The sequence below is a fragment of the Danio rerio genome, chromosome 23 (assembly GCF_049306965.1).
Source record: "Danio rerio strain Tuebingen ecotype United States chromosome 23, GRCz12tu, whole genome shotgun sequence".
NCBI lineage: Eukaryota > Metazoa > Chordata > Actinopteri > Cypriniformes > Danionidae > Danio > Danio rerio.
In genome coordinates, this window is record NC_133198.1 from 23,768,333 (window position 1) to 23,788,318 (window position 19,986).

The following is a 19,986-nucleotide window of genomic DNA, read 5'->3' on the forward strand; positions in this document are numbered from 1 at the left end:
GTGCGTGCGTGTTGGTCTTACCCTCTGCTTTTTGTGATTGGTCGAAAAAAAACTTGCTCGTTCCCCTCCATGCCCACATGAATAAAAGAAGACTGCGAGAGCCTATCGGTGCGCACGACACCCCTCCTACACCGCGCGCTAAAGTTATCCACTTCAACTACTCCCAACCCCTAAGCAGACTTTGTCAACCAAAACTATCAGACCTTTTAAGAAAACACTGCAAAGAATTAAGTAACCTTTGTTCACTCGAGAGCGTTTGGAGTACCCCCTCCCTGGCGCGCGCTGCATCTTGTTCTTGCGGTAGTTATTTTGCTCATGACCCCCTCCGCACGAAACGACAGTTTATCTGTGTTTGATTTTTTGGAGGTTTCACATCCCCGCAATAGTCTGGCTGGATAACATTTTTAAATTTTTTCTGTTTTTGGTGAAGATTGGACTTCTGTTCATTTTTAGTCATTAAGGAAACATTCATCAACAAGTCTGGACTTGCTTTCTCAGTTTAAACATCAGCCTCATTGTGCCTCGTCATTTATTCAAGTAGAATGTCATCCTTACCGGGAACAGTACCGCGAATGATGCGACCGGCTCCAGGACAGAACTATCCCCGCACCGGATTCCCCTTGGAAGGTTGGTTGGACGGGTGTAGGGTGATTTTTATTTTTTTTTGTTATAAGTCATTTATTGTTGTAAATTATGGCAGCTCTAAAAAACATTTTAACACTACACGATTTTAACAGGCCTGTTTTAAGAAAAGTTGATTTAAGCAGAAGTCCAAAATTGAGTTTTCGCGTCGGAAAGCTTGAAATATATAGGCCTACTTGTGTCGATTTTTTGTGGCTTTATTGCATTTTATGTTTTGTTCAGAAAGCTTGCGCATATTCCTTGCATGCGAAAAAAAAACTTTTTACAAGGCCATTAGGTTAGTATTTAAGTGGGTCAAATAAAACGTCCAAACACTAAGCCTGCCTGTCAGTGTAGGATTTGTTGAAATGATCTAGTGGTGAAGTGAATCCAGAATGCACAAAGGATAATAGCATACTAATATTTATACAACAGCACTGCGGATAATGAAGTAGGACGCATCCAGGCCGAGAGGTCCACTGAAGAAATTATTTTCATTTCTATTTAACAGAATTCTCTGGTTAATTTAGTTCATTTATTGACAGGAAGAATAATTATTTTATCTCACTTCGCATGAGAATGTTGAACGACAAAAGCTTAAAGTTTGATGTAAATCATACTTTTTTTTGTTTTAAACTATATTATTTTGTTTTAAATAAAAATATCCCATTATTATTTTATTGCATTTTGTAACAAAGCAGGTTTATGATTCCATTTAATTGTATTTAATTGTTTTCCTATTTGTCATACCAATTAAATACGATATATTTTAAAATATTTTTTATTAATCCTACATTTAAATAGTAGGCCTAATTGTTATTTATGAGTGTAAAATTTAAGTCTGAAATTTAATGCAAGCATTGGTCAAAGTTAGATTTAATTCCCATTTTTCTACTGCAGTTTCAACTCCTTTGGGCCAAGGTCGAGTGAATCAGCTTGGCGGTGTATTCATCAATGGCAGGCCTTTGCCAAATCATATCCGCCACAAAATTGTTGAAATGGCTCACCACGGCATCCGTCCCTGCGTGATCTCAAGACAGCTTCGCGTTTCCCATGGCTGCGTGTCCAAAATCCTCTGCCGGTATCAAGAAACTGGCTCAATCCGTCCTGGAGCAATAGGAGGAAGTAAACCTAGAGTAAGTGTTTTGTTGTTGTTGTTGTTAATTTTACTAGCTTATTACATTCTGTAATTTGTAGTCTTTTATAATAGTTTTAATGGGAAGTTCATTCTACTATTTGAAGGAAATTAAACTATTAACAAAAGTACATAAATATAAAATTGGTGCTAACTTTTGTTTTTTCTGTCTTCTCCCCCCCTCGCCCATATTTGTTTTCTGTTTCCCTATATCTTCGTATTTTTTAAATCAAACACAAAAGCAGGTGGCAACACCTGACGTGGAAAAACGAATTGAGGAATACAAGCGCGAAAATCCCGGCATGTTTAGTTGGGAGATCCGAGACAAACTGTTGAAGGACGGGGTGTGTGACAGAAGTACAGTTCCCTCAGGTGAGGCCTCATCTGGTAAGCAGCCCCTTTTTTATCATGTCCACATCACATGTCAGATCTGGAGTTAAATTTCGGTCACGATCATTTTGTACACAATTAAGGAAACTTGATTGAAAATAAAATGACCTTAATAAATATTATTTTTATTATTTACTAATAATTATATAAAAAACCTATTTGGGCTATATTAATTACAAACATACATAGGTGATGTATTTATTTTGCATGTATATGTTATGTTTTTGAATATTAGCTATTATTTTATTTTGTTCATTGTATTTCCTTTTTATTATCCCATCAGTAAGTTCTATCAGCCGGGTTCTTCGTGCGCGTTTCGGCAAAAAAGACGACGAGGATGATTGTGACAAAAAAGATGACACTGGAGAGAAAAAAACGAAACACAGTATTGACGGCATTCTGGGAGACAAAGGTAGGCTAAATTATTTTTACAATTTATTCTGATTGGATGGGGTGAAAAGTCAAATAGCTACTTGAGTAAATAATTATTGCGCACCACTTTATGTAGTATCTGTTAAGTCTTTAAATTGGCACCATAAATTGGTGTGTGCTTTTTGTGTCTGTGCTCAGCATCTATCGCATGCGATTTCTCTGCTTGTTCAACTGTCATTTAGGCATTTGATTTAATGTGTATTTATATTGGCTCTGACGGATGGTATTTAGGCTTTGATCTATTTGTACAACAGATTCATTTGACGCTGAGTAAACGGTCCCTTGAAAACGGTAACTGACAGATGACCGATGTGGCAATCAATATCAATTACAGACCATAAGTTCAAGATTGCCCGATGGTTCTCGCGATAATTTGGCACGCTTATTCGCACGTTAACAGACCATTCCATCTGGCAAGGAGTAACAGTATATGTATTTATTTAGGTCATTTCGATTTTTTTTTCGATTTTATCTATGTTTACAGCCTACATAAATTTACCTTATTTGTGTCCAGAATGTGTAAGGCCTATATTTCGAAAGATAATTGTACACCAAAAGACAACTATCGAATAGTTTGTGTAGTTTAAGCAATAGTCTACTACAAAACGTTTTATGACAGTCTTTTTCCACTTGAAGATGAACTTCAAATCTCGGCTTCAGTGAAGCTCTTTTGGAGCGAGGAATCTGCTACAAAGCAAAGCGTAAAAGCAAGGCTTCGAAAGAAGGAATGAACGCTTCTTTTCACATTCAAAAGTCCGAAAAAGGGGGAAAAAACTTTTAACAAAAGGCCAAGAGGGGAACTATAGAGAGATGAATTATTCAATACACCCTGCTGGTAGATAGTTTTGTAATATTATGGAATCGTCTGTTGGAATAGAATGAGATTTGGAGGGTGCAAAATGTTTTATTCTTGTTTGGAAATGCCCACTGCTCTTTTTGCAATCACTATTGTGTTTCCTAGCTGACGTTTAGAGAGGTGCTTTAGAGGAAGGGAGTGATCGGTTCGTCTTTACGCTTATGCTATTTTAAAAGGTTATTTGTAGGAATTTTGTAGGTTTATATTTGCATTGGATATAGGATCAATGTTTTATACGGGCGCATGCATGGAACAACAAATAGAATATTTTCAGTTTTGAAATGTGACGAAGAGCTTTTCTTTATTCGAAGGGTGCGTACATTTAGGACTATTTTGAACCGTTTCAACACATTTCTATGATCTTAAAAAAATGTATTGCCTAAATGTTTGTGTATTTGTGTGCATGCGCGCGCAAACGCAAAGCCCTAATGCAGCCACAGTGAAGAGCAACAGTCACAGCTATTGTATTACGGATATGCAATTGACTGTCCGTCATTAGGAATTTATTTTATTGCCCATACACTGAGAATTAAGAATGTGAATATTTTTAAAAGGATAAATGCATGCATCTCTAACAGATTTTGTGAATAATTTAAGTCAACACCAGCAGTGTTTATTTACATTTCCAAATTAATTTGATTCAATATTTGTTTTATATTTTGTGAAACGTATTTCTCATTTTAGCTTTACGAAGTCATGCAAACGAGATGGGACTAAAATGCAATCTTTTTCAAGACTTAAAAGGGTTTTTCTCGGGGCTTGTTTCACTTGATCATCCAACTGGCATTTAATAATGTTAAGACTTATTAGAGTTCGTAATGAAAACGTGTCTTTTGAACAAGCCGCTGTGTTGGAGATGGGTGTAATAGCTCACAGGCATAGTAAGAAACTTATTTATCCCCAATCAGCTCTCACTCTCTGAGTTCCCAGCACAACGTTATTTTGAAAGGTTTTAAACCAGATTAAATTGAGCCTTTTCTTTCTCTTCGCTTTCATCTTCTCTGGCTAGCCTTCGGCACAACTTCGTGAGATTTTACAATTTCCCCACAGTTGTTCGTATATTATTTGATAATATTGTTTTATTGTATTTTCGTGGTCTATTTCAGTTGATTTGACGCACAAACACAGGGCAAATGAAGGAGACCCCAAGCACACGATTTGTGGACAAATTGAGCAGTTTTATATATTTTTATGGGTGTGAAATTATTGAACAAAGGGAATTGACTTCTAGCTTTAAAGCCAATATGCAACTATTTGTCATAATCATGCCTGTTTAAAACACAAGTTTGGCAATTTCGTGACATCTGTAAGCTAACGCATACCTGTCATTTACTATTTAATAGCACTTACCTTCTTTGTCGTGCATCTCTTTTTATTATAATACTCTCGTTGCCCACCTTAATAGGGTGTTTATTAGCATGGATGTCTCGTGCACCACCACATGCGTTTTTTACTAGACCAATAAAACATTATCTGACCCAGAGAAAACAATATCAGCCAACTAACGCAGATTGACTGATTTCCTCATTTGACACCAATTGGTGTACAAGAACTAAACAAGAGCAACGCAAATATCGTTTAAACAAAAAGGTAGATTAAATGAATTTCTTACCTTATAGTGGCAGATTAGTGGCCAAATTATTAAATAGATGACTCTCAGCAAAACCCCATGAGTGGCATACTTAGGCTATATTAAACCAACTTGTTTAGTTACCAATCGTTTGAGAACATAAATAAATAGATAATAAAAAAATAATTGAACGAAGTGAAGTACAATTTTGCAATGTGCCTTTGGCGGTATCAGTTTCGAGAATGCTTCAAAAGATCAATTACATCTAGAGAATGAAAAATGTTGGCACGCGGGTAGTTCCCAGATATTTGTAGAAAAACGAAAGTTATACTGTATATTTGAGACTTTGAAATAAGCCTCGTTTGAAGAAAAGAGACCATAGGATGAGTCGGGAGACCACTTCAAACAAATCCATCTGGAATGGAGAGAGAGAGAGGGAGACAGAGAGAGTGAAAGAGAGATTTAGTGAAAGTATGGGGAAGTTATTTAGCTATTAATATTTTTTCCTCGGGCATCGAGAGTCACTCCATCTGCACTTTCTCGCAGCTATTTGGCTGGGCTGAAATTGAGGGAGACCCAAATGTTGGGAAGAGATAACACAATCATCACAGCCGCGGTCCTGCGCTCTGCATCAGTGTATTAAACTCGGATTAACCTCCCCTTTCCTCTACACTGCTACCCAATACATTTCATTGCAATTTTGGGAGAGTAACTGATTTTACAACAACACAATACTGTTTATTATTAATATTATTAGTAGACAATAATAATAATAATAATAATAATAATAATAATAATAATTATTATTATTATTATTATTATTATCTACATTGTTTTAAAACATTATTTGTTTCAAATATGTTTCAAATGTTTCAAATAAATCTGCATCATACAATCACTGAATATTGCAATTTAATTGTTTTTCCCATTAATCAAAGTTGTAATGTGACCTAGTCCTAGCGGATTCTACTTGGGTTTGTAACTAATTATAGCCATAACGTAAAATATTCGTTGTCAGTAGCAAGCTGCAATTAAATAGAGCAATCCTGACGTTTGTATAACCAGTCTCTTTGCAAGGTCATCGTCTAATGACGAGACTATACTGTGAAATATGCTAATCCAAAGATCATGACACCCGGGCGGCTGTTTAGTGTCAATGGTGTTTCGTCGTGAAACATTTGCAGTGTAACTGAATTACATGCTAGTTATCTTCAGTCCTGCACTTTGCTGAGGGAAATTATTTCCCAAACGTTCACCCAGGATGAAGTTCATACAAAAACTAGGGCTGCATCAAATCCAGGTCCTTAATTCGTGGAACGAATCGAATGTCGAAAAAATATGTCGTATCCAGTAGTGTCTCTCTGTTTCCTCACGTCTTTTGACAGCTTTTTTTCTATCATTTTCCACCGCTCTCTGTGAAATTGTTTGAAGTTTTACAGGTTATTCCAACTATCGTTTAAAAAATGTTGTTTTTTGGATTGTTTAATAAATATGTCTAACTAATTTTCTATCGAATTCGACAAAAATATTAGAAGAAGAATGGCTTGTCAGTCTTAAATGACATTTGACGTTAATCATTTTGAAAACGTGGAAAGATTACGCAAGTCTCCTTGAACAGAATATTAATATGCAATTATTTTCAACAGCTTTGCTGACCTGTTAACCTGGGGCGGATCCTATAGATGCAATGAAGAGGATTTCGTGTGTTTCAGATGTTTAAGGGAGAGAGTAAGGGGGGAAAAAAGAAAAAGAAAGTAGGTGCAGAAAAGTAGAGGCGTCTGGAGGAAATTGAGAGGCTTATAGTCTTTGATCCTTGGGTGCTTTTTCTTATCGGAAACATTTGTGGTGACACTACGACAATGGGAGTTCATCATATTACAGACCAGTGCTACTTTCAAGAAGGCCTGTCTATTAATTAAAGTATTTCTTGCCATGTGGGACAAGGACTATCTAAATGCGCACATTCCTATGCGAATGGGTTTAGGATGGGGGGGGGGGGGGGGGGGGGGGGGTTTAAAGTCAGCTGTAAGACGATTCCCCTTTGCATAAAACAGAAAATATATTTATCCCACTCAATACATTTGAAGAACCCGTTCGTTGTCGCCAGAAATAATAAAAAAAGAAATGAGTAATTTTTAAATTAAGTCTTGGCATACCTGCAATATCTGACGTTTTGATAAATCATCCAATTAGATGGTCAAAAATGCACGTAATTTCTAGGGATTTGCAATGTGCTGTGGAGTGGAGGGCATCCTGGTGGACCAGAAGAACAAAACGAACAAACGACTGGGGAAAACTCCTGCTGACACTAATAAAAGTATCGGCCTCAGGGCTTCCTATAATGTCACAAAAGTGTTTTTGATGCCCTGGACATCGATTGAGTGCTATACGTTGGCCTACATAATTGTAAGCGCACGGAACTGTTAGTGACCCTTAGTGAAGAGGAGTGTCATTTATTATAGACGCTAAATACATGCTAATTGGTTGCTAACCTTTACATTAAATCGAATAAACAAATTATTGTAAGATCAGATGTGTAGGCCTATAATAAATACAACAGTAAAATGTTGACTTTTCGCAAATACAAAAACGAAAAAATAAAATAAATAAATACCCGACTATGCAGGCTACCAGCTGATTGTAAAACAAACATTTAATTTCAGCATTGACTGCCAAATTGCAATTCGTCTATGCTTTAATTGCTCCGTATGCAGGCGAACACTAAACGTTCAATATTCGACTCGACTTGTTGATTTTGATCTTATTGTTCGTATCGCTTTCAAACCAGCTTTAATGGCCTCTTTGGGAATACAAATATACGAAAAGAGGAGTTACCAAAGTGGAAGAGGGGGGTTTGAATCGGGGGAATTGCTGCCCACTCCTTTACCATGGAGTGTTCAGTAGCCATTCCTTAATCCTGCTTTCATTTTTGCCGACAAATGCCAAGAATCCTGTCTGGAGACCCAATGGGAGACTGATCAGCTAACAAAAGGGAATCCTTCCACAAAGCAGGAGTGCCAAACGTGGTTCAGGGCACTCATAAACAGACCAAAGGAAAAGTAGCCCTTTGCGATAGATCTTTTAACGGTTTGAGCACAAATGTTGAAATGTCTAAGTCCACATATGTGTTTGTGCAAATGAGAATTTGCTCAGGCAGTGTTTATTCACTGCAGGTGTCCGTGTACAGATAAACACGGTCATTGAGTGGACAACGAGATGGGCTCTATGGGGTGTAAAGTCTGAAAACGGAAGAAGAAATATGTTTTTGACCTTTATCGTGGATATCCATTTACTTTTTTACAAATTATTATTTGTAATTTATTGAGTTGTCCTGATTTTTTTTTCTTTTTTTTTTTTGGAGGGGATTCAAAAATTATCCTATGACTGAAAACATATCTGAAACCTTTATTTAAGATTGTTGGCACAATCTGTTTTTTATAATACTAAATAAAACACTTTTGTAATGTAAATTATAATAACAGGCCTGCAATTTTGACTTAAAGGTATTGTCCACTCAAAAATGGAAAATTAATTATTATTTACTAATTACTATTTACTCATTAAAAGTCAATGTTTACAGGTTTATAGCTTTCCTCAAAATATCTTCTTTTGTATTCATAAGCAGAAAGAAAGTCAGGTTTAGAACAATTAAAGGGTGAGTAAATTATGACAATTTTCATTTTTGGGTGAACTAACCCTCCAATTTATTATCTTACACTCTCTAGTAAACATTTTTGATTATATGTTAAGTCGCCTGCTTGAGTTCAAGCTGGTCTTGACTAAAATTCTATCAAGATTTACATAATGGAGGCAATTAATTATCATTTAGCTCATTAATTAATGTAGGAACAAATCTACCATGTGATGTCGGAGAGTTTATGCTTGGTTTCAAGGTGCACCTTTATCAGTTTCATTTAAGAAGTCAAGTCCTTCATTCTTCTGTGAATTAACTTTTGTTCCTTTGGCGGTTTGTCGTTTTTGTTTGACCAAAAATTATTCTGCTGTCTGACAGCCCTCTTTCCTGATTTAAAGACAGTCGCTTCAAAAGGGAGAAAGAAAAGGGAAAAGCCAACCGTCTGTTATTTTGTGTCTTTGGCCTCTACGTCGCCCATTCAGGCAAGTTGATGAACTCCTCCAAAAGTTTATTAAGAGGAGCAAAACAATGGTGTCTAAAGCCGTCAGGCAGCCGAAAGAGACAGTTTATAAACTAGCTGCCATTGTTCCTCAAAGGCAGATGCATGAATACCTTTGAATGGGCTCCCTCAAACTGACACGATCAAGCTAGACAACAGCATGTTAAAAGGAGCTGCCTTTCTTTTTGCTGCCCAGATTTGTATTTTCCCTGCATTAATGTACATCTGCGGTAGGAGGGGTTCAAGCTGGACGAGCTCAATCCCAGTCAATACCCAAACCCACAGCCTTTGGGCTGTTTGAAGTAAAGTCCTATGTTTTGCACGCCCTCAGTGGGCTGCAGGTGTCACAAGCCTGAGAGAAATATGGTAATCTAAGAGCAAAAGAAAAGAGTCACCCTCCTTTTGGCGTCTTAAACAGAGCATTTTCCAAGTGAATGACTTGAAATTGCCTGTTTGTAGGGTTTGAATTTTGTCTTAATGCAGGCAATGGGATTTACAGGGTTTCCATGTAAAGGTTTAAAGTTTTCAAAATGCAGACAGGCAGTGTTTAATTTTTCAACGTTAATGCCATAGAGTACTGCTTGGAGAAAAAAAGACATCCAAACCTTCCAAAATAATTTGAAGATGTTTTAGGTGGTATTTATTTATTTAAGCTGGTTTAGATCATTGCGACACTCATTGGGAGTATATAATATAGTATATAGTATATAGTCTTTCATGCAGTTTGCTTTTATTGAGGCAGTCAGATAAAAAAAATATGATTACTGAAAAAAAATTCTAGTCATTTTATCTTTGTTTTATACTTGCATTAATTTAATTTTTAAATTTTATTTTATTTTTTGCCATCTGCTTGTCCACTATGTCATTTTCAAGCCACATTATTGACTTGTCCCTTTACACAAACAACAAATCATGTTATGAATTTGAGTCTATAATGAGTTATTTAGTTGACTGAGGACTCATAAAGAGGCTAGTGAAAGTTGAGGGAGCATGCATTGCTTTCTGCCTGGCACGAGAAGTGTAATTGCATTCTCCTTTGGTCCACAAAGTCAACTCTGTTTAGACATGAATAAAAGCAATTTAGTTTTGGCTGAAGATGTACTTTTTCTGAATGGCTATCACATCGCTAGCTCTCAAAACAGCATGTGCAAACAAGAGATTTTCATGTTTTTGTCATTGCTGTCTTCATTTTAGTATGCTGTGATGAGTTGTAAATTATTTAGTGTTGAGCAGTTTCTGCATTTGCAAAAAAAAAAAAAAAATTATATATATATATATATATATATATATATATATATATATATATATATATAGAGAGAGAGAGAGAGAGAGAGAGAGAGAGAAAGAAAGAGAGAGAGAGATCTATCTATTGTTCACTGCAGGGGTGCTATATGAGATCTTGATTTGCTCCAATATGTTTAATGTTGAAAAGTTTACCAAATCGACCTTTACTTTTTTCATTAGTTTGAATTACTGTTTTCTGTGTTGGTCATGTAAACTTTGGTACAAAAACAAGGCAATTAGGTGTTTGATTAATTGATTTCTGTGCTGTATACTGTATATTATTTCTCATAATACGGTTAAAAAATTTCAAACTTCTAAAAATGTCAACAAAAGTCACTTAGTACACAGAGTTAAAATTTTAACATAAAAAGTAAAAAAGAAATTTCATCTTCATAACTTGTAAGAAATGTTGGGTTAAATTGGGTTATTGTTTCAATTATTTTTTTTTAACACAATGCTTTAGTTGTCAATATTTTTTCCCAAATCTGAGTTAAAAATTAGTTTTTTAGAGTACAATATGCTTCATCCTGCAGTAAATGACAGTTGACTCTCAAGACATACATAATGCTCACACATCATTAAAATATTAGCATTTTAGCTGAGTAAACATGACACTATAGCTCCAGTAGTTTCTGCCCTAAGCTACTGGATGTGTCAAATAAAACCACAATTAAAATGTAATTTTCTGAATTTTCATTGTTGTTAATACATCTTATTGTTCGAAGTCAAATTATCTCCATATTTTGATCATTTGATTTTCAACATAAATCAGTGCTATATTGCTCCAAAAATGTTTAAGTATTTGTTTTCCAATTTAATGTTTAAATATTTAAATACTGTTAAAATATATAAAATCCAATATTTAGTGGCTAATTGGAATGAATCAATTTAAGTTTACTTGTACAGGGATTTTCACAATAATTATCATTTCGAAGCAACTTTACTAAAAGAAAAATGTTGAAAAGAAAGAATATTTACAATCTTACTCAAGTTTTAATGACCACACAGTAATGATTATGTTTAGCATCTGGCTTTCTTTAGAAAAAGTTTTGGCAAAACAACAAAAGTAACAGATTTTTAGTAGGCATGGGATGATAACCATTTTCAAGGTATATCACAGGTTGGAAAAGTCAAGGTTTTAAAACCACAATTTTCTGCTGTACCGTTCGGGTATGTGTAAAATTTTTTAATTTACGTTTTTTTTCTCTTTTTTTATTGTTGTTTAGGACAGTATCTCAGTATCAGAAAAGATATCCAAATATGCCATTTTAAATTGTAATGATACAAACAAGACACTTGAAGTTTATAATTAATATTAATTATTTGGCCTGACATGTTTACTGTTTCAAGATATTTAAAATGTTTCTCAGAATAAAACATATTTTGTCCAAAGGTGAAAAAGTTTTTGTTTTATATAACTGACATTGTACTAATTCATAATAATTTATCTTTTTTGCCAATAGACAATTGATGTTTGCTGTTTGTTCAAACTGTTTGTGACCACTTTAAATGTTTAATCCACTTAAATTTGTAAGCACTAATAAACTTAATTCTTTCATGTTGTCCCAACACAAATCGACTGTGTTGAACCCAGCATGTTTCACAGTGTAGCTGTGCTTCTTTAAGATAGCAGCTTTGAACATACAAGGTTTCCGTTCATTACTGCCAGAAACATGAGAAGTTGTTAGAATTGTAGTCACTTAAGTTGGAATATGACTGTTCACAGAATGTTTCTCTAAGTTTGACAGAAAATAAAAAATCAGTATAGTATAGTGCAAAAGTTCTTGAATCCTCTTTTTTTTATGGTCAAAGTTAAAATTAAACCTTGATAAAACCATGATTTTTTTGTATCATGTAAAAAGCACACACATAAAAAAAGAAACTTAAAATTCTGGCCAGTTTTTATGACTAAAGTAGCACGGCCCCTAAAAAAGGTAACAGTAATTAACTACACTGGCTCAGTTCTATGATTAGTGGTGTACAACATGGTCCAATGGCTTAAAAATCACCATCATCCCACGCTACTTATTGCCATAAAATTTCCCATTTTCTGCTCTTTAGCGGCCTCACCCCGCGATTCTTCATTAGCTTTATTTATATGTGTGTTTTGCACTCGCACAAAGACAATAAACATGTTCCTAGAGTGTTGCAAATCAGAAATTTGCTCAGATTTTCTCCACCAACTTCAATGGTGAATGTGCAGGGCAGTGTGAGAGCTGCAGAGGGGCAGGCAGCTGTGAGGGAGTCTGTCCCGCTCCCCATGCTGGCTTCAAACAGGGCACTTGTCCTACATTTTTAACTAATGGGCTTATTTATGCAGCTATTGTCACTTTCTCTTCAGGCTAGTCTTTCCACGTTGACTTTTTTTCTCCCACCCTGCAGTATACAAAGCAAGTTTTTAGTGTGTGTGTGTTTTTTTGTATTTGCTGATATGCGATTTGTCATTTTAAAACAACTGCTCGGGCTGCAGCATTGAACTATTATGGCTCCCATTGCTGGGTTGGCATAATTTATGTTATAGGGTTTCCGTTTTGACAGAGCACTCAAACAAAAGCTTAACTCTTCTTTAAGAAGCACTATATGCGTGCATTTCAAATCACTTTTCTTCATCTCTGATTATTTATCTGCTTTTCTTTTGAAAAGGCGATTATGCCTTTTATTGTTATTTATTTTCACTTTTGGCATTTGTATTTAAGCCCTAGGCTGTCCACTTAAAGCTCGCATTGATATAAAAAGATTTATTTCCCATAAGCTAAGTCAGTGGTAAAATTGACATTCAGCATTTTTTTGTTTACGCAACTGTTTTATCTCAAGAAGAGACACACGCCACCGCTGTGGGAAAAGCGGATAAAGGCTTTGCATTTAATAAATGGTAGTTTGCTAAGACATAAAGCCATGATAACACAAACATCTTTGTGAGGATGGAATTAAGTTCAGCTGCAGTTTTACCCGCGGTATTTACAGTGAAGACCTCACATGGAGAGGCATAAAGTTTTCTGCAAATTTACTTTATTGCAGTAATGCAACAAAACTTTTATCTGAGGCCCCCTTGTTTTTGGTTTATATACTGTCTGTGTCTATGAAAAAAGATTAGAGACTACTTAATAAATAATTTTTTTTTTTCAGATTTATGATTTCAGCTCTGAATTCATGACATTATTTTTGCAATGTATGCAATTTATGTAATGTAGTAAACATTTTCTGTAAACTACTGATCATGAATCTTAATTTTAGCATTTTTGGCATAAAAAAAGATGCCAACACAATGCCAGTGTTGAACTTCAGAACTTGCAGTTCTTGCAACAAATGCAGAACTTCAGTTCAGAATTTAGTATTTATTGAATTCATGTTCCAAAAAAAAAAAAAAAGAGAGAGAAATGAAAATTGCAAAATGTAAATTTTAAACGTTTTCAGACTTTACAGATTGAACAAATTTTACTCAAACCATAGATCCAGAAAATCTAGAAATGAAGAATATATATATATTTTTTGCAACAGCTTTATATTAAGCAGGGGCAGTTAAATGACTCTAAAATTTATTTAATTTATTTAAATTAAACTTGTTTAAAAAAAAGTGTTTTACTGTGTGAAAAACAACATAATACATTTAAAATTTTTAACTTTTTGCTATTTTCAATGTCTATTAATGTCCATTGTGATGTAATTTTTATTTGCCCTTTTTGTAATTATTTGTAATATTCACTTGCCTAATCTAAACTAAACTTATTTCAAAGTAAATTCAACACCGATGTTTTCAATTTGAATCCACATGATGATGTATAAATTAATTTTCTGCTGATAATAATATAGATTATGTGGGGTATACTAACTAAAATTAGCTGAAGAATGAAATATGATCTTTTTTGGTTCCTTCTGACACACACATTATAGTTTAATAAGCTATAGGCTTTCTAGTTTAAATGGCCAATTTTTCCGTCTTTCTCACCTTTTAGATATTTGATTAAGTTCCACGGAGCTGATTGCCTTTGACCTCAATTAGCAAACTCTCGATCCCAGGAAATGAAATCGCAATATTAAACAAGAAAGAATGAGAGTGGCAGTAAATGGACACCTGCCTTTCAGTCTTTTACAGCAAGAAAAGCGAATTAGAGCTCTCTCTGATTTCCATTGCCCAAGTTAAGTCAGCACTTCCCTCCAAATCGACTGCGCTGCATATATCTAAAAACGGAATTTCTGCCTAAAGATATTTTACGAACCATTTTCTGAGTTATTCTTAAATAGCGGTGCAGCGAAATTCAGATAATGCAGCAGAACAGATGTGATCTTCACCTTCTGCTCAGATCTGATAACTTCAGCAAAATACGATGGCTAAAGTAGGTCTTATCTTGACTGTTCTTTCGCTAATCTGTCAATACTTCTATTTTCATTGTCAAAACTTCACATTCCAGAGCATTCGAAAGCCAAGAGACACAAGACTCTCCCTCTCTTTGCACTGACGGCCCCCTTTCCCTGCCCTTAAATGGATTCATATTCAGGCAGCATTTTCCAGTGGCGCTTGGGCACAGAGAGTCAATATGTCAGCATTTATTGATGCCCCACAGTGCTGCGCAGGGTTGTCAGGCCTCTTTTCAGGCTTAAATGGCCCCCTAAGGTGCGTCTTCTATTGGGTCTGAAAGGCCACGGAGGCCCCCGAGTCTCTCTGTTGTTTAAGGTGAGCACACTCTCACATAGGACCGGCGGACAAAAAGCCCACTGAGCCTTCATGCACATGACAAGACCTATAAAAGAGCATCACCCATCACCTCTCTCCTTCACATCTTCCCTCTCTTTCTCTCCAATGTTTTTCAATGCTATGAAAAAGAAAGGAGGGCTAATTGTTTGTTGTGGGAGCCAAAATTACACCACTTTCCCTCCCTTTTTTATCTCCTTCAATGGAGTTCTTTTATTCCGTGGAAAGAAATTGATAAATGCGGAATAGAAAGCAAATGAGAAATGAGTGTTTTGGCATGGGATGGCTTTGGGTGTAACATTTTGGGGCTTGTTTTGGTGTATTACAGCTTTATATCTTTCATTTTGACTTATAAACTATAAAAACGATAGTTCACCCCAAATTAAACACTTTGCAATCATTTACTTACTCCACTTGTTTGCGTTTCTTTCTTCTATTGAACACAGAGACAGATATTCTGGAGAATGATGGGGAAAAAAAGCCATTGACGTCCATAGTATTTAATCCCCAACATTCTTTAGAATAACTTGATTTTTGTTCAACACAAGAAAGAAACCACCCCTTTAGTTGAAAACATCAACAGTTTTTGATTATTATGAATGACAAACTGAGACATGAGCTTGTAAAAGACTGAAAACACTTTTATCATGAGCTGCTCATGTTTATAAAAGTCAAATCTTACTTGAATTTGTTGATTGCTGTTGATTGTTGGGGACCTGGGCTAGTAATGTATACAACACGGCAGCCCTCCTAGTAATGAACTAAAATGAATGTTAACCACAACAACCAAAATTATGCCATAATCAAAACTTTGTCATACTAAAACCACCTTGAATCTGCATTGACGATATTACTTGTAGTGTACCAAAAGCAACATTAAAAAAGGGAAATTGAATTATTTTGCCGAAACTGTTGTGATGGATGAATATTTGTGATTACTGACGTTATGCAGCATCGAACATCTAACCTTACCAAACATTCCTTTTTGTGGTTATAATTCTGTCAACAAAAATAAGCACAACATTTTCTTTTTGTTTTCTATGGCTTGAAACAAACAGAAACTTGACAGATCTGTTGCACCAGTTATATAACTAAAAACTATGAATATGTGCACTTTGATCTACTCATCTAATGAATGCACAGCGCAATGCAGTGGTCCAGCAGATTATAACAAAAAGTTGGCTTAGTTGTAATCTTATTGACTACATCTTAATACATCAATGATATTGCATGTTGATAGACTCACTGTTAGTATCTCCAATATAAATGTAGTGTTGTCTAGGCATGGGCCGGTATATGATTCTGTGGATAAAAATATATAAATTTTTTTTAAAAGACAACAACTTTCCCCCCTTTAAACACAATATATTTTAATTTGGAAGACTTTTAACATATTTTGGAACAGTAAACATGTCAGGCTAAGTAATTCAAATGAATCATTTACTTCTGCTCTCTTCATTAATTTTAAAAACACAGATTACTTCAGAATTTAAAATGGCATCTTTGGATATCTTTTCTGTTGGAGATACTATTGTCCTAAGAAAACGTAAAAAAAAAAAAACTTACACATACCTTAGGAACGGTACAACAGAAAATGTTGGCAGTTGTAAACTTGAACTTTTCCAAACTGTGGTATATCTTGGAAATGGTTATCATCCCATGCCTAGTGGTATCTTTGTCTCTTCTTAGCTTTTGAAAAGAAAAAAAAAAGGTCAACAAACAGTTCAACCCCATTTTTTTTTTTTTTTTTTACCAAAATTAAAACTGTCTTGTTGCATGATTGGCAAATACATATTTTCTTCAAAAAAAAGGAATCAAGTGTAAATGAATTCAAAATATATAAAACAATAATCTATATATAATATGATAATCTATATTTTTATCTAAAGCAACTTAGAAATGAGGACAAGCAAATGCTTATTGCAACAGGAAAGATTTAGGGAAAGTGTAAGGATGTTTATTTATGTAGTATGCAGTAGAAGTATGCAATATTAAGTAAGTGCTTGTGGAAGGTTTCTCATGAAGCATTACAGATGGGTTTGTGAAAATCATTCCACCTGCTAGGAACAGTAAGAATAAATGGCCTGGAAAGTATTTTAATATAGTTTTTTTATCCACTTGGCTAAATTGAAACATGTTTAGATCACTGTTAACATATTGACAGCTTAAAGGATGGTCTAAATGGATCCACATATGAATTTAAATCTGTAACATTGAAATATCCAGTCGGACTCTAGCAGATGATTAGCATATGTGCCGGAAACAAGGAAGCCAGTTGTGCGCTTCTGTGAATACCTGAGTATAATGTTGTTTTGAGAGCCAGCTCTGATGAAGACAAATGTGTAAATGTTTGCTACCATGCTAAGCTTAGAGGAATGTGCAGCTGTGGACGAGCACTTTACCCCAGGCCCTTTACACCGAGACCCTGGCAGGAAAGGTTAGATGGAGAGAGAGAGAGAGAGAGAGAGAGAATGAAAATAAAAAGACAACAGAGAAGTGAAAGAGGTCTGAGTGTGGCCGTAATGATGAATATCCCATCTGCTCACAGGCTCATGGCTGATGGAAGCGGTCTAAAGGCTTATGTTGGGTGGTCATGACTCCTCTTTGGCCTTAGTCACTCCTCACCCAGAACGTTTAATCACTGTCCGGCCTCTTTCTCAAAGAGTTTTAGACCCAGCTGTCAACAAAAAGCTCAGTCAGGTTGACTGCATGAAGCACATCTACTGTATTAGTTGAAAAGCAGACCACTATCATTTTTCTCTTCATAAAAATCAACAAATTTTTAATAAATGTTGGATGTAATGTTGATGTTTAAAATCAGAACTAAGCAGCACTGCTCAATTTGTGCAATTTATTTTGTGCAATATATCTGTTTGCATAATTCATACCAAACAGCAGCACTGTGTATGTTAAGGTTTGTTTGCATGTGGATCGGCCTTAAATTGATCTAAAAAGCTCCCAAAAAGAAGCACATCAATTTATGGATCAACTGGAATGTCTCAATAATTTTATGTTTTTAAGAAACAGTGTTCAATAGGACCAGCAAACAGGAGAAACACTGTGCCATTAACAATTTATTAATGAACAAAGTTGTTGGATTTACCATAGATTTATTTTAGTCCCAGAAACTACAACACAGTTTTGTGGCAGGGTTTGGAGAAATACAGTTGAGAACATTATTTTCCCTCCTGTAAAATTAATTATTTTCAAATATTTCACAAGTGATGTTTGACAAAGTTTAGTTCGACTGGGAAAAAAAGTAAAATCTGCTAAACATCAATATTATTAGCCCCCATTTTTTCCCCAATTGTCGACAGAACAAACTGCTGTTGGCCAATATCTTTCATAATTAACCCAACTTGCGTAGGTAACATAATCAACCTAGTTAAGCCTTTAAATGCATTTCAAGCTGAATACATTTACATTACATTTACAAATTTTTATCTAAAACAACTTACAAGTGAAAATAAAAGAAGCACTTTAGATCTTGAGATAGTAGCACAGTAGCAGTATATAATTGCTATAAGTTTAATTAGCTAAATATGCGAGTTCGAATATGCGAACCAGAATGTCAGTATCTTGCAAGTAACTGATACAATATTATGTACTGTAATCATGGCAAAGACAAAATATATTATTTCTTAGAAATTAGTTATACAAGCATGTTAAAAAATGTGTGGAAAAAACTTTCTTTTTATTAGACAGTACTTATTTAAAAAATAATTTACATTTCACAGAGGGGACATTAATTTTGTCTTCAATTGTTTATGCATTCTATTATATTATTAATGTTGATGTATTCATGGAATATAATTAATTTTATAAATAAATTACAACATTTGAAGCGTTCAGATGCAAAAACTTCTAAGTGTCATCTGAAATTTCCACGAAAATGAACATTTTTCTCAGACCCGTTTGTTTATGTTGAGTTATTTCACTTTAAAGACCATGAAAATAACTTTTTTTTCTTTAAAAATGCACATTTCAGAAGAAAACTTTATGGCATTTTGCATCTGAACTCTTCATTTGTATTTATAGTTATTGTACTCAGGCCATTGTTTATCAAAAAGTTTATCATAGAAACAACATTGTTTAATTTGGTAACAAGTTGCTATGTAGATGCATTTACATAATAATTTGAATATTTAAATGTTTCCAGATGTTATTGTACTGAACATCATCAAAACCCATTTTTCATGATTTAATATGACCCAAGTTAATTTCTCTAAGATATTGTGATGAGTAAAAAGGCTCTCAAGAGACTTAAATTTTGCGCAGTAAAGGTTTTATAAGTTTATCTTTATAAGTTGTACCTTATCAAACCTTAACCTGCATGAAACAACGGGTTACAATTAACTGTCTGCCTTCAACAACTTTCATTCAGGAGCAATAGTTTGCATTTAAGTTGAAAAGAAATGGACATTTGACAAGTTCTATCCTGATCATTATTTTTGGCCATATCACGCAGCCCTATTTGAAAGTTACAACGACTCCTCTAGTTAAGGGCTTTTAATCGAATTCGTATTCAAGATATATTAGGCCAATTCTCCTATGATTAACTGTCTTTGATGTGTAAGTGCTACAAATCAGGTTGATCCCATGGGCCATGTTCACTCTTAATAACTGATGGGATGCGAAGAGACAATTTTTAAGTTTGGAAAATAATAGGATTTGGGCACTTGTCAGAGCTTATTTGAAAGAAGACATCATTCATTTGCTGTCAGATTATCTTGTTCGGTTCATAGTGAGTTTTTTTGCATCATTTTGCTTGAAACATATAGAACTGAACAATACCTCGAACCCTGGAAGACAGCATGAATAAAGAAATAATTATTTTTTAATTAAGCCCACATATTATGATAAACCTACTTCAAC

At 34.7% G+C, this 19,986-nt stretch overlaps 1 protein-coding gene and 1 long non-coding RNA gene across 12 annotated transcripts in view; one reads left to right on the forward strand and one right to left on the reverse strand.

The window, feature by feature from the left end:
• The window catches only part of pax7b (paired box 7b), a 90,685-nt gene that overhangs the window by 14,777 nt on the left and 55,922 nt on the right, over nt 1-19,986 (forward strand). For 2 of the 5 annotated variants that reach the window (XM_073938621.1, XM_073938623.1), the window contains 4 exons: nt 542-627; nt 1,522-1,757; nt 1,999-2,143; nt 2,430-2,558. In XM_073938621.1, coding sequence (XP_073794722.1) covers nt 542-627; nt 1,522-1,757; nt 1,999-2,143; nt 2,430-2,558 — 596 coding nt within the window. 5 annotated transcript variants of the gene reach the window in all.
• LOC141380486 (uncharacterized) overlaps nt 1-19,986 on the reverse strand; it is a 79,614-nt gene that overhangs the window by 4,370 nt on the left and 55,258 nt on the right. Inside the window, exons 4-8 of one of the 7 annotated variants that reach the window (XR_012398479.1) lie at nt 17,658-17,788; nt 17,407-17,536; nt 16,684-16,800; nt 16,358-16,413; nt 1,629-1,728 (exon numbers count right to left, since the gene is read on the reverse strand). This is a non-coding gene — a long non-coding RNA (uncharacterized lncRNA). Of the gene's footprint in view, nt 1-1,599; nt 1,729-15,793; nt 15,873-16,357; nt 16,414-16,683; nt 16,801-17,406; nt 17,537-17,657; nt 17,789-19,986 lie in introns of those variants that run through there. The other 6 variants (XR_012398481.1, XR_012398477.1, XR_012398475.1 and 3 more) reach the window with 6 other exon arrangements.